This window comes from Scyliorhinus torazame, chromosome 11 (assembly GCF_047496885.1).
Source record: "Scyliorhinus torazame isolate Kashiwa2021f chromosome 11, sScyTor2.1, whole genome shotgun sequence".
NCBI lineage: Eukaryota > Metazoa > Chordata > Chondrichthyes > Carcharhiniformes > Scyliorhinidae > Scyliorhinus > Scyliorhinus torazame.
In genome coordinates, this window is record NC_092717.1 from 175,530,409 (window position 1) to 175,543,773 (window position 13,365).

The 13,365-nt window shown below is 43.1% G+C and overlaps 1 protein-coding gene across 3 annotated transcripts in view; it reads left to right on the forward strand.

Annotated features, from left to right (window-relative positions):
- Nucleotides 1–11,462, forward strand: part of LOC140385664 (epithelial splicing regulatory protein 1-like) — a 169,756-nt gene extending 158,294 nt beyond the window's left edge. For 2 of the 3 annotated variants that reach the window (XM_072468049.1, XM_072468048.1), the window contains exon 15: nt 9,481–11,462. In XM_072468049.1, the coding sequence (XP_072324150.1) occupies nt 9,481–9,639 (159 nt within the window). In that variant the 3' untranslated portion in view covers nt 9,640–11,462. Of the gene's footprint in view, nt 1–7,694; nt 7,822–9,480 lie in introns of all 3 variants that reach the window. The other variant, XM_072468050.1, reaches the window with a different exon arrangement.
- The last annotated feature ends 1,903 nt before the right edge of the window (nt 11,463–13,365 follow it).

Sequence of the window (13,365 nt, forward strand, 5' to 3'; positions counted from 1 at the left end):
CTCCGGAACTCAATCCCTCTACCAATAAAGGCCAACACTCCATAGGCCTTCTTCACAACCCTATCAACCTGGGTGGCAACTTTCAGGGATCTATGTACATGGACACCTAGATCCCTCTGCTCATCCACACTTTCAAGAACTTTACCATTAGCCAAATATTCCGCATTCCTGTTATTCCTTCCAAAGTGAATCACCTCACACTTCTCTACATTAAACTTCATTTGCCACCTCTCGGCCCAGCTCTGCAGCTTATCTATATCCCTCTGTAATCTGCTACATCCTTCCACACTATCGACAACACCACCGACTTTAGTATCGTCTGCAAATTTACTCACCCACCCTTCTGCGCCTTCCTCTAGGTCATTGATAAAAATGACAAACAGCAACGGCCCCAGAACAGATCCTTGTGGTACTCCACTTGTGACTGTACTCCATTCTGAACATTTCCCATCAACCACCACCCTCTGTCTTCTTTCAGCTAGCCAATTTCTGATCCACATCTCTAAATCACCCTCAATCCCCAGCCTCCGTATTTTTTGCAATAGCCTACCGTGGGGAACCTTATCAAACGCTTTGCTGAAATCCATATACACCACATCAACTGCTCTACCCTCGTCTACCTGTTCAGTCACCTTCTCAAAGAACTCAATAAGGTTTGTGAGGCATGACCTACCCTTCACAAGGCCATGCTGACTATCCCTGATCATATTATTCCTATCTAGATGATTATAAATCTTGTCTCTTATAATCCCCTCCAAGACTTTACCCACTACAGACGTGAGGCTCACCGGCCTATAGTTGCCGGGGTTGTCTCTGCTCCCCTTTTTGAACAAAGGGACCACATTTGCTGTCCTCCAGTCCTCTGGCACTATTCCTGTAGCCAATGATGACATAAAAATCAAAGCCAAAGGTCCAGCAATCTCTTCCCTGGCCTCCCATAGAATCCTAGGATAAATCCCATCAGGTCCCGGGGACTTATCTATTTTCAGCCTGTCCAGAATTGCCAACACCTCTTCCCTACGTACCTCAATGCCATCTATTCTATTAGCCTGGGTCTCAGCATTCTCCTCTACAACATTATCTTTTTCCTGAGTGAATACTGACGAAAAATATTCATTTAGTATCTCGCCTATCTCTTCAGACTCCACACACAATTTCCCATCCCTGTCCTTGACTGGTCCTACTCTTTCCCTAGTCATTCGCTTATTCCTGACATACCTATAGAAAGCTTTTGGGTTTTCCTTGATCCTTCCTGCCAAATACTTCTCATGTCCCCTCCTGGCTCGTCTTAGCTCTCTCTTTAGATCCTTCCTCGCTACCTTGTAACTATCCATCGCCCCAACCGAAACTTCACACTTCATCTTCACATAGGCCTCCTTCTTCCTCTTAACAAGAGATTCCACTTCCTTGGTAAACCACGGTTCCCTCGCTCGACGCCTTCCTCCCTGTCTGACCGGTACATACTTATCAAGAACACGCAGTAGCTGATCCTTGAACAAGCCCCACTTATCCAGTGTGCCCAACACTTGCAGCCTACTTCTCCACCTTATCCCCCCCAAGTCACGTCTAATGGCATCATAATTGCCCTTCCCCCAGCTATAACTCTTGCCCTGCGGTGTATACTTATCCCTTTCCATCATTAACGTAAACGTCACCGAATTGTGGTCACTGTCCCCAAAGTGCTCTCCTACCTCCAAATCCAACACCTGGCCTGGTTCATTACCCAAAACCAAATCCAACGTGGCCTCGCCTCTTGTTGGCCTGTCAACATATTGTTTCAGGAAACCCTCCTGCACACACTGTACAAAAAACGACCCATCTATTGTACTCGAACTATATCTTTTCCAGTCAATATTTGGAAAGTTAAAATCTCCCATAATAACTACCCTGTTACTTTCGCTCATATCCAGAATCATCTTCGCCATCCTTTCCTCTACATCCCTAGAACTATTAGGAGGCCTATAAAAAACTCCCAACAGGGTGACCTCTCCTTTCCTGTTTCTAACTTCAGCCCATACTACCTCGGCAGAAGAGTCCCCATCTAGCATCCTCTCCGCCACCGTAATACTGCTCTTGACTAGCAGCGCCACACCTCCCCCTCTTTTGCCTCCTTCTCTGAGCTTACTAAAACACCTAAACCCCGGAACCTGCAACATCCATTCCTGTCCCTGCTCTATCCATGTCTCCGAAATGGCCACAACATCGAAGTCCCAGGTACCAACCCACGCTGCCAGTTCCCCTACCTTGTTTCGTATACTCCTGGCATTGAAGTAGACACACTTCAAACCACCTACCTGAACACTGGCCCCCTCCTGCGATGTCAAATCTGTGCTCCTGACCTCTATACTCTCATTCTCCCTTACCCTAAAACTACAATCCAGGTTCCCATGCCCCTGCTGCATTAGTTTAAACCCCCCCCAAAGAGCACTAACAAATCTCCCCCCCAGGATATTTGTGCCCCTCAGGTTCAGATGTAGACCATCCTGTCTGTAGAGGTCCCACCTTCCCCAGAAAGAGCCCCAGTTATCCAAAAATCTGAATCCCTCCCGCCTGCACCATCCCTGTAGCCACGTGTTTAAATACTCTCTCTCCTTATTCCTCATCTCACTATCACGTGGCACGGGCAACAACCCAGAGATAACAACTCTGTTTGTTCTAGTTCTGAGCTTCCATCCTAGCTCCCTGAAAGCCTGCCTGACATCCTTGTCCCCTTTCCTACCTATGTTGTTGGTGCCAATGTGGACCACGACTTGGGGCTGCTCCCCCTCCCCCCTAAGGACCCGGAAAACACGATCCGAGACATCACGTACCCTTGCACCTGGGAGGCAACATACCAAACGTGAGTCTCTCACGCTCCCACAAAATCTCCTATCTGTGCCCCTGACTATAGAGTCCCCAATTACTAATGCTCTGCTCCTCTCCCCCCTTCCCTTCTGAGCAATAGGGACAGACTCCGTGCCAGAGGCCCGTACCCCATGGCTTACCCCTGGTAAGTCGTCCCCCCCCCACAAGTATCCAAAGCGGTATACTTGTTTCTCAGGGGTACGACCGCAGGGGATCCCTGCACTGACTGTTTTTTCCCAGTCCCTCTTACAGTTACCCACCTATCTCCAATCTTTGGTGTAACTAATTCCCTGAAGCTGCTATCTATGACCCCTTCTGCCTCCCGAATGATCCAAAGTTCTTCCAACTCCAGCTCCAGTTCCCTAACTCGGTCTTGGAGGAGCTGGAGATGGCAGCACTTCCTGCAGGTAAAATCAGCAGGGACACTAACTGCATCCCTCACCTCAAACATGAAAGTTTATTTCAAGTATTGCCTCATGTAATAGTGTAATAGTATACCTGGTTGAAGTATTGATAATGGGGTTGATGGAAGCTGAGCACCTAGCCAACTTGGAATCATAATCTTTATTAGTGTCACAAGTAGGCTTACATTAACACCATAATGAAGTTACTATGAAAATCCCCTAGTCGCCACACTCCGGCGCCTGTTCGGGTTCACAGAGGGAGAATTCAGAATGTCCAATTCTAATAAGCACGTCTTTTGGGTTTGTGGGAGGAAACCAGAGCGACCGGAGTAAACGACGCAGACATGGGAGATTGTCAGACTCCGCACAGACAGTGACCCGAGCCGGGAATCAAACCCGGGTGCCTGGCGCTGTGAAGCAACAGTGCTGGCTACTGTGCTACCGTGCCACCCCAAGAGGTGCTAAGAAGATGTCAAGAGGCTTGAGTTTGCCTCGAGAAGACCAAATGTACTTTTCAGGCCAATGAAGTGGCTTCCTGAGCTATCGGAGAGATGCACATGAGTTGTACCCCGTGGAAGGCTAGGTTCGAGCAACAAAGGAGGCAATGGCCCCCAGAAATTCATCTGAGCTAAGTCCTTCTTGGGAGTGGTAAATTATTCTGGGCGTTATCTGCCACATTTGTCAACATTGTTGGCTCCCATACATGTGTTACTAAACTATATACACAGGACAGCACAGCTACTACACAGGTCTTGTTTCCACGACTCCTAAGCTACCTCTGACCAAGTCCCATCAGCCAGATCCACGCCCTAAACACCTGATGGGCTAGCCTTCGTGTGCTCCATCCCTATAGGCTCAGGCCTATCATGTGGCCCACAAAGTATCTCCCTTAAAGGGACCACGCTACCATATTAATAGGATGGACCAATGACCATCTGAAAAGATGAAGCTATATTTTATTTGGAAGGACTAATTAAGTTATGAAGAAGACATCATACTTTGGGGAGTAAGAGTAGTCATCCCTGGACCAGGAAGGGAGTTACTCTTGGCGGAATTACATAGTGCCCAGCCAGGTGTGTCAAAAATGAAGATGCTCGCCAGGCGTTATGTTTGGTGGTCTGGTATAGCTGCCAACATTGAGATTAGTTAAGCACTGCGATCAGTGCCAGGTGCAACAGAAGTTGTCTTTGCACCCTTGGGAATAGCCTGGTCGACCATGGATGCATGTCCACATGATTATTTGGGGCTATTTTTGGGAACAATGTTTATGTTCCTGATAAATGCCCATTCACAGTTGATGGAAGGATTCAAAATGAAGTCTACAATGGTGCATGCCACTACATCAGTGTTGTGCATCCCATGGGATATCTGAAGTAATCGTGTAGGATAATGACTTCAAGTGTGCTGGATTTCAGAATTTTATCTCCACAAATAGTAAAGAATATCTGGCTGAACAAGCAGACCTTCGAGGCAGATCTTTTTCAAAAGCAGTCCAGTGAGAGTCTGGAAACCAGAATGTCTCTCTTTCTTCTAGGACACCGGACAACACTGCATTCAATTACAGGGCTGCCGCCAGCAGAATTATTGATGGGCCAGCGTTTTAAGACCAGACTAAGTCTGGTGGTGAAGTAGAGTCAACCTGTGACAGGAGAGCCTGCCGTCACCACAGAAACGGATGAGGCCAAGTTGCCAGTACCTGAGGAGATACCAGGCACAGCAGTTTCTGCAGAATGTACCCCAGCAGAAGCCGCCAAGTCGATGGAGTTTCTCCGTTCTGCCAGAAAGTGGAAACCAGCAGAGAGACTAAATCTATGATGGACTGTTTGAATAGGTTAAACAAACTATACAGGCCCCATTAATTTTAACTGTTACCATTGTACAAAAGGACTTAGAGGCGATGGGATGTGTCTGGCCCCTTTAAGGGCAATCAGCCAATAGTGTCACATGGCCTGGAAAAAACAAAACCAATCAGGGGACCAGGGTGGGGTTCACCCTAGCAAGCGCAGGCTTTTGCCTTGAATTGATTCTGGATGCTGATTCCAAAGTTGCATGACTCTATGTTGTAAATAAACTTTAATTGTTCATAACTAGCTGGTGAGCCAAAGTTATTACATTGCATCAAACTGTTCTGTACACTAGAAATTCTAAAAGTGTCCATGCCATAGATGCATTATTTTCCATTTTTTTTGCGCATCAATTTTCAGGATCAGTATAAATGCAAATTCAACATGATACTTCCATTGGATAGTTTATTTCTGTGGCAGCTGGTGATATTTTCGACGGATGGCGCTCAGCTTAACGATACAAGCTTGTTCCCATGACAATCCCCCTTCCTGTGGAACTCTACTACCAACCTTCTAATCTGTGCTTCCTGACTTACTGATTTATACTGTTATCAAGCATATGAATATACTCAGTTGAGAGGTGCACTTTTCTAAAAAAAGTGAGTTTTACGACAAATGCATTTGTTATTCAGACTGTTTTCAAATAAAGAACAACCTGCTGCTTAGGTGTTGAAAAGTATTTTTTTTTCTTTGTACATTCAGATCATGGTCAATGTTTGGTGGTTTAACGAGCAATTTAGCGTGGCCAATCCCCCTAACCTGCACACCTTTGGGTTGTGGGGATGAGACCCATGGGGAGAATGTACAAACTCCACATGGACAGTGACTCGGGGCTGGGGTCGAACTGGGTTCCTGGCGCCATGAGGCAACAGTGCTAGCCACTGCACCACCATGCCGCCCCCAATGACCGGAAGTTATGATCTATTCCTTACTTATGTAGCCTGTTCCCTTTGGTCGACTCCTGGCAGTGCTGCAATATTCTAGTAAAGATGGGATCTTTGGATGTAAATGGTCAGTACTGATGTGAACACTTGCACTTGTGCTACTCCACCTCTGATTGCTGTAGCTAGTTAAGAATCAATTACATTGCTGTGGGACTGGAGACACAAATAGGGCAGACAGGGCAAGAATAGTAGGTTTCATTCAATACTGGATTGACCATCGAGCAACTTTATGGTCACTTTTACTGATTGAAACCTGGAGGAGTTCGGAGTCCGTCAAGTATTTTCAGAAATACTTGCATTTTTTGGAGGAGGCCTCCAGATCACTGGTTAAACCGTATGTAGACTGAAAGTAGACAGTCCAGCAGCAGTTTTCAGTGCAGCCCAAATTTGGAAAGGAGTCATTAAACTAACCGTAGGCATCCCTACTTGCATATGCAAAGGATCTAAAAGTTGTTTCAGCAGGCGGCACGGTGGTGCAGTGGTTACACTGCTGCCTCACGGCACCAAAAGGATCCAGGTTCGATCTCAGCCCCGGGTCACTATCCGTGTGGAGTTTGCACACTCTCCCCATGTCTGAGTGGGTCTCACCCCCACAACCTAAAGATGTGCAAGGCTGTGCTAAATTGGCCAATGCTAAATTGCCTCTTAATTGGAAAAAAGAGAATTGGGTAGGGTACTCAAAACAAAAAGTTGTTTCAGGCACATATCCAGGATATCTTATCTAGAAATTTGCATCTGAGACAGGCATGAAAAAGTCTCATCTGATTTCAGTTTACTAATATGGAGAAAGTGGAAGAGTCAGCAGTTAATTACAATAGTGGTGAGGCTGTTTACCTTGCCTTGAAATTTCTAGTGGTCAAATAATTCAAGATGATAGCTCACCAACACTTTTATTTTTTTAAATAAATTTAATGTACGCAATTCTTTCACCCTGCACATCTTTGGGTTGTGGAGGTGAGACCTACGCCGGCACGGGGAGAATGTGCAAACTCCCCACGGACAGTGACCCAGGGCCGGGATCGAATCGGGATCCTTGGTGCTGTGAGGCAGCAGTGCAAACCACTGTGCTGCCCTTTCACTGACACTTTGCGGTGATTAGGGATGGGCAATAAATGTTGGCTGCATGATGCCCAAATCTGAAGAATGCATTTTTATAATCTAGCAAAGAAACTTGTGCTTTCTTTTTGGAGGGTGACACATCTTGAATTGCCTCAAAGAAATGTCCCTTAATATTCAGGGATACTGTAATATCTGTGCTTTAAAAAAAACTAGAATGTACAGCAGCTGTAAATCCAACGGCTTGCTTATTATTTGACTGAATTTAATCTCACTATGCAACTTTACAATGTTTAGCTTCTGGACAAAGTACTAGCCAGCAGCAGAACATAAGCTATGGAATATGCTTTGAAAGTCAAACCAGATAGATCTCTCATCCCAATTCCAATAACCACTTTGAACTGCATCTCACCTAATGTTGCATCTCCACTCCAGTCACTGCTTGGGATTTAAGAATGAATGTACAATTTGAAGGCAAATGTTTGAAAGAAATCCGATAAAAGCCAACATCAAACTACTGCAGCATGTGTTTTTTTTTATTTGATGAGACGGAGATGGTGTGAGTTTAATAGATTTTTTATGTATGTTCAACCTTGCATCAGTATCCAGCTGAGGAATGCCAAGGACTTGTACATGCGCATGACCAAGCCAGGACAGTGTTCACACATCCCAAAGAATGGGTCTGTTTTTAAATGGCTCATGAGCTAGACCTCTTGTAAGAGAAGGCAGGTAAGGAAGTGCTATGTCCACCTAACTGGGTCACTTGACCTGTATTAAAGGTGCTTTCACAAATCATGTGGTGTTGGGAAAACTGATGGTGTACATGTGTGCAAAGCACTGTGGATCAGGTGTCCGCTTTATTCATCTTTTTGTGTGGGTTTAAGGTTTGTTAAATTCCCTTGTGTTGCTCTGCCTTAAGACATGTGTTTAAGTATCTGTTTCAAAATGTATAGTTTGCTTTTGGTAGGTCCTTTAGATGTTCCAAAATTAATATTGACCATGATGAAGTAAAACGCAAAGGAATAAAAAAGCCCATGTGGAAAATTTTGCATGCAATGGGTCTGGTCAATTTTATAGGTAGTGGGAAAATAAATTAGAATCCTTTTTAAAATATAATTAATGTATCCTGTGACACTACTTAAAGAAGAACTGGGGAATTGACCCTGGTTCTAACACTTATTCCTCAATCAACACCACAAAAACTGATTTCTAGTTTTCCATTGCTGATAGTGGGACTTTGCTGAGTGGAAATTGTTTGTTGCATTCCCCTAATATTACTACAATGACTGCACTACATAAGTTATAATGATTTGGACATCCAGAGGTTACATAATAGGAGTTCTTTCTATCTATGCAAATATCTGGATTGAAAGGGTAGACAAATAGATTGCTTCAAGACCTCGGCCAGCTCCACGGTTGCACAGGCAGCTTGGCCGCCTTTTGCCTTCTCTCTCTGCACAACTGACATACCTTGCTTTCCACTCAAGAGCTGTCATAACAGTATCTCTTGGACCAGAAACATGACATGCAAATGTATTCATTATGTTAAAAATAGCTGCCAATGATGAAAATAAGTAAAATAACTTGCATAGCACTGATGTATAGCACAGAAATGCAAGCCATTTGTTTACTTCCCTGCCCTCATCACTTGATACACATTTAATTAAGGGTATCCCCGTTCTTTTGTTGCAGACGTGTTTCAGCTGTGTATATCTTTTCTTGCATGTCCTCATGCAAGAAGTTCTAAATGTTACTTTATAGTTCAATCATAGTTACTTGAAAAAATTGTTTGGCTTATTTAATGGTGATTATTGAAGGGGATGTTGGCCTGCATCACAAAACTCAGGTCAGTACACAATTCCCCATATTAGGAATTCTTCGCCTCATCCATGGCACAGTACAGAGCACCAAATTATACTGGACAATTTCTTCCCCTCCTCTCCTTGTAAGTCATCCTGAGTTTCTCTCTTTATGGATGGTTTCAAGTAGCCTTAACAGAGGCTCCCATTATTGTCGCTCAGTCTTGGGGATGTGACTGTGAAAACTGTATGCAGTTTGTCTCTCACAGCATCTGACTATGCCTTGAGTTTCACCCTGGAATACTATTCAATGTTGTTGATTCACTGTATATCTTGCAGATACTTACCCATATTGAAATTGAGGTGCAGCAACACTTTGAAACAGGGTAGGGTTTACTGATGTGCTCTTCAATTAGCAGCACTCATATGGACAGTAGCAAAATAGAACTCAAGGTGATGGAAATTGCGAGTATCTGAATAAAAGAAGCTTGTCTGGTGCTGGGTTTTTATCTACGGAATGGAGCATGTTGCTGTGGGATGTAACTCCAGTTATCTATTATTACCTGACTGTTTCATTTACTTGATGCAGATTCCCCCCGAGTCTGTGCTGATTATGTCCAACTTGTATGGACAATTGAGTGGCGATGCTTTTGTGATATTTCCATCATTGGATTCTGCCAAGCAAGCTGTGATGGAGAAGAACCACCAACACATTGGCACTCGCTATGTGGATCTTTACTTGTTGTAAATATGATGTGCTACTCAGTATAGAAACATAGGTAACAAGTTTGTTTATCTAGAAGTAATATCCATAGCAAAAATTCAGAATAAATATGTTTCTTGAGATAAACTATTCTACTAACAGAATGCGAGTGATGCCATTTTCATCCTATCTTGGATAACACGTGAAGTTGGACATTGAAAGAATATATACATCATCTCCAAATAGTAATTTGGTTTAATTAGCACAATCTATAATGTTCTGACTTTTATATGAACGTTACAACTGTGATATTATTGTACCACTTATGCACAGGGTTTACCACTTATGCACAGGGTGTACCACGTCAATTTTCATTGTAAGAGATGACGTCTATAACATTAATCCATGGCACTCATTGTTGTCAATGCAGGCGTCTTCCATGACTAACATTACAGTAATGCACTTACGGAGCACTTCCTCACTAATGATTACTGTAACATTCACTCTACAGGGCTGTCTTCATGTCACTCATTGTACCGTGTATGTTTTTTTTAAACAGTTCTCCTTCACTCCAGCCATTGCACACTTGTACAGGGATTGACAATGCCAATCATTTCTATAACTTGTAAAGAGCTGTTTATTTAGTGTAACACATCTGTACAGGGAACTTTCAGGCCAGCAATTGTTGTAATATACATTTATAGGAATCTTCTGTATTACTTGTTGCGGTAACACATCTGAACAGCACTCACCTATGCCAAACGTTAATATAATGAATGTGTACAGAGCACTTCTCCCATAAATGTTTTAACACTTGTAGAAGCCTCTTCAAGGTCACCTTTTGCGCCTGTACAGGACTCTTCCATGTCACACATTTTATAAAGGCCCATTTATTAAAATCATTGTTGTGTCATACTTGCACAAGACTCTTTGAAACAATACATGTGCAGGATGCTTTCTTGAACATTATTCTACTGGATGACATTATCAGACACTTTTTCACTGCTTTAATCCAAGACCAGTATGGGCCTCATATGCCAGTTGTTGCTATGACACAGCACTATTCCATGCCAATCCTTTCTGCAGTTGGAAGTTTATTTATTCTGCTATTTAACATTTAAAATATTTAGTCTGAAGACTATTGCTTTCTTTTCTAGGTTTCATAAATGTGTCTTTTAATAGAAAATCACAAATATAAATTTTATATATGTATAAGTTGTTTACAAGCATGGTAAGCGTTATTCAAACTGTATGGCTCCTAAAATAATCAAAATCAAGTACTGACTAAAAAAAGTTCCAGTGTGCCTTTTTTATTTTAGACAATAGTGGCCAAAATTTCATACATTAACATTCACATTTATCTAGCTGGAATATTATTTCTAGTTGCTCGTGAATCTGAACATGTCAGGACAGACAAGCAACCAGGCCAAAGACAGCAAAGATATGAAGTGTTAAAATATAACTAGTTCAACTGATAAATCTGCAAAAGACTCAAAATGAATATGCATGTTTAGATTATAGATCATGAAACTTTAGCTATTGAATATAACATCTATAAAAATATTGCAAATTAAATTGTACCTGTTTAGTTTTAACAGAACTTTGATATAAAATATTAGAGATTCATGTTTGTGAGCACTAAAATGCAGAATATATTGTTTCACGTGGCAAGAGTTAGCTCAAGGAGTGCAATACTTGAGGACAATTCTGAGAGTTACATTATGTGCAACTGCTATCCTAATATTTGAATCTATGAAATGTCAAAGGAATGATTTTTTAAAAAGAAATAATGTATATGCAGGCAATTATATATTTGTCCATACATTTGTATATTAAATTCAGTGTTAAATAAAATACTGTTAAGTCTATTTTCAGTGGTTCCTGGTTTATTTTTGTCAATGTAGGTTTAAATTTAATTTGATCTGAAATTACTGGACTTGAATCATCTCATGGGAGTGTGATAACATTGGTTCTTTTCAGGTACTGAGGATGGAGATTAGAGGAAGTTTTACTGCCCCAAAAAACTATATTTCTATTTAGTTTCTATAATTATTGCTTTTTCAATAATTTATTTTGGAAATAACATCATGGAACTGTCTAGGAAAAGTTATTGATAACTTAAAAAGCTGAATTAACATCAGTCATTATCTGCAACCATGTATATTTAAGTTTCATTAGGTCACTAACAGCGACTTAAGGAATCATAGAACTTTACAAGGTAGAGACCAGTTAACCCATTGATCTCCTACCAGCTCCCTGATAGAGCTGTCTTCTTAGTTTTATTCTCTTGACCTATCCCCCCTCCCTCCATATCCTTTTCTAAGGGCGTGATTTAACCACGGCGTTGTTCCAGGGAGGACCTGGGAGTGTCGGTTAACTGGCAGGATTCATGCTGGGCGTGAATCAGTTTGCTATCTAACTGGCCTGCTCCCGATGATTCCAGATCACACCCAAATATGGCAAGCATATCATTAACTCATTTCCATCTCATTAGCGAGATTGAAGTCGAATGCAACGGCCTCCCAAGAATTAACCGGCTCCCCAGCGAGATATCACTCGGGCATCACTTATTACTTCTTTTTAAAACATGAAGCTGGCGCAACGGCTGCTGAGGGGAGCTGAGGAGAGGAGTAGTCATTTCCATTTTTGGGCATGCAGCTCACGGGCACTGGAGCTGTTGCCCCAGTGCAGGAAGGTAGGTGGGGGGGGGGGGGGGGGGGGGAGAGGAACCCCTTCTCAGGGGGATTGGACTTTGTCAGGGGTCGTCCTGGGGTGGGGGGGATGAGGGGCTTTTTGTCTGTGAGGCCTTCAAGCCATCTTTAAATATCGTGGATAACAGGGGCAACTGCAGCTGCTGCCTGTCTGTCCTACTAAACTCTTCCAACACAAAGCCCTGCTCTTGGTTCTGTACTAAAGGTCACTTTAACTCCCTTTGACTGTGAGCAGCCTCTAGATTCACAGATGAAGGCTATTGCTAATGAGGAATTGGACTTTTTAGATGTGAGAGCACTTCATAGCTGCAGGTTGTGTTTGCTGCTTGTGGTTGCAAATGCCTGGAGGCTGCTACTGTTTCCTTTTTCTGTAGCCTGAAAGACCATTTTTTCTAAGATACCCAGAACCTGGAACACTGGGCTCAGGACGATGTATGAGTCCAGAAGGTAATCTGGTTTGAAGCAAGAAGACGCTGTGGGACCTGTTGTGTGACATTGATCCAAATGGGCCACCTGCTAACGCCATCTAAGAAATGCTTTTGCAGAATGCTGATGCTTTTGTTGCTGGTGTGGTGAGTGCTGCATGTAACTGGCACATCACCACGGGTTAAACATGCTGTAAGTGCAGGCTGTTCAACTGCACCTTGAGCGCCAGTGGAATATGTGGATGCCAGGATTTGGTTCCGGTGAGATGTGGGAGGGACTTAACAGCTGCAGCTCCTTGGTCGTGATTGGTGGTGATACGTGGAACAAGTAACACATTGATCCACAGATCAATTCTATGACAAAGTTCTGGACATGATAACACATTCTCAGGCTTATCCTCGGTGTCTTTATTTTTCTATTTTATAAATTTAAAGTACCCAATTATTTTTTCCCAATTAAAGTGCAATTTAGCGTCACCAATCCACCTACCCTGCACATCTTTGGGTTGTGGGGGTGAGACCCAAGGAGAATGTGCAAATTCCATACGGACAGTGACCCGGGGCCAGGATCAGACCCGGGTCCTCAGTGTTGAGACAGCAGTGCTAGCCACTGCGCCACCGTGCTGGCTTTCTTC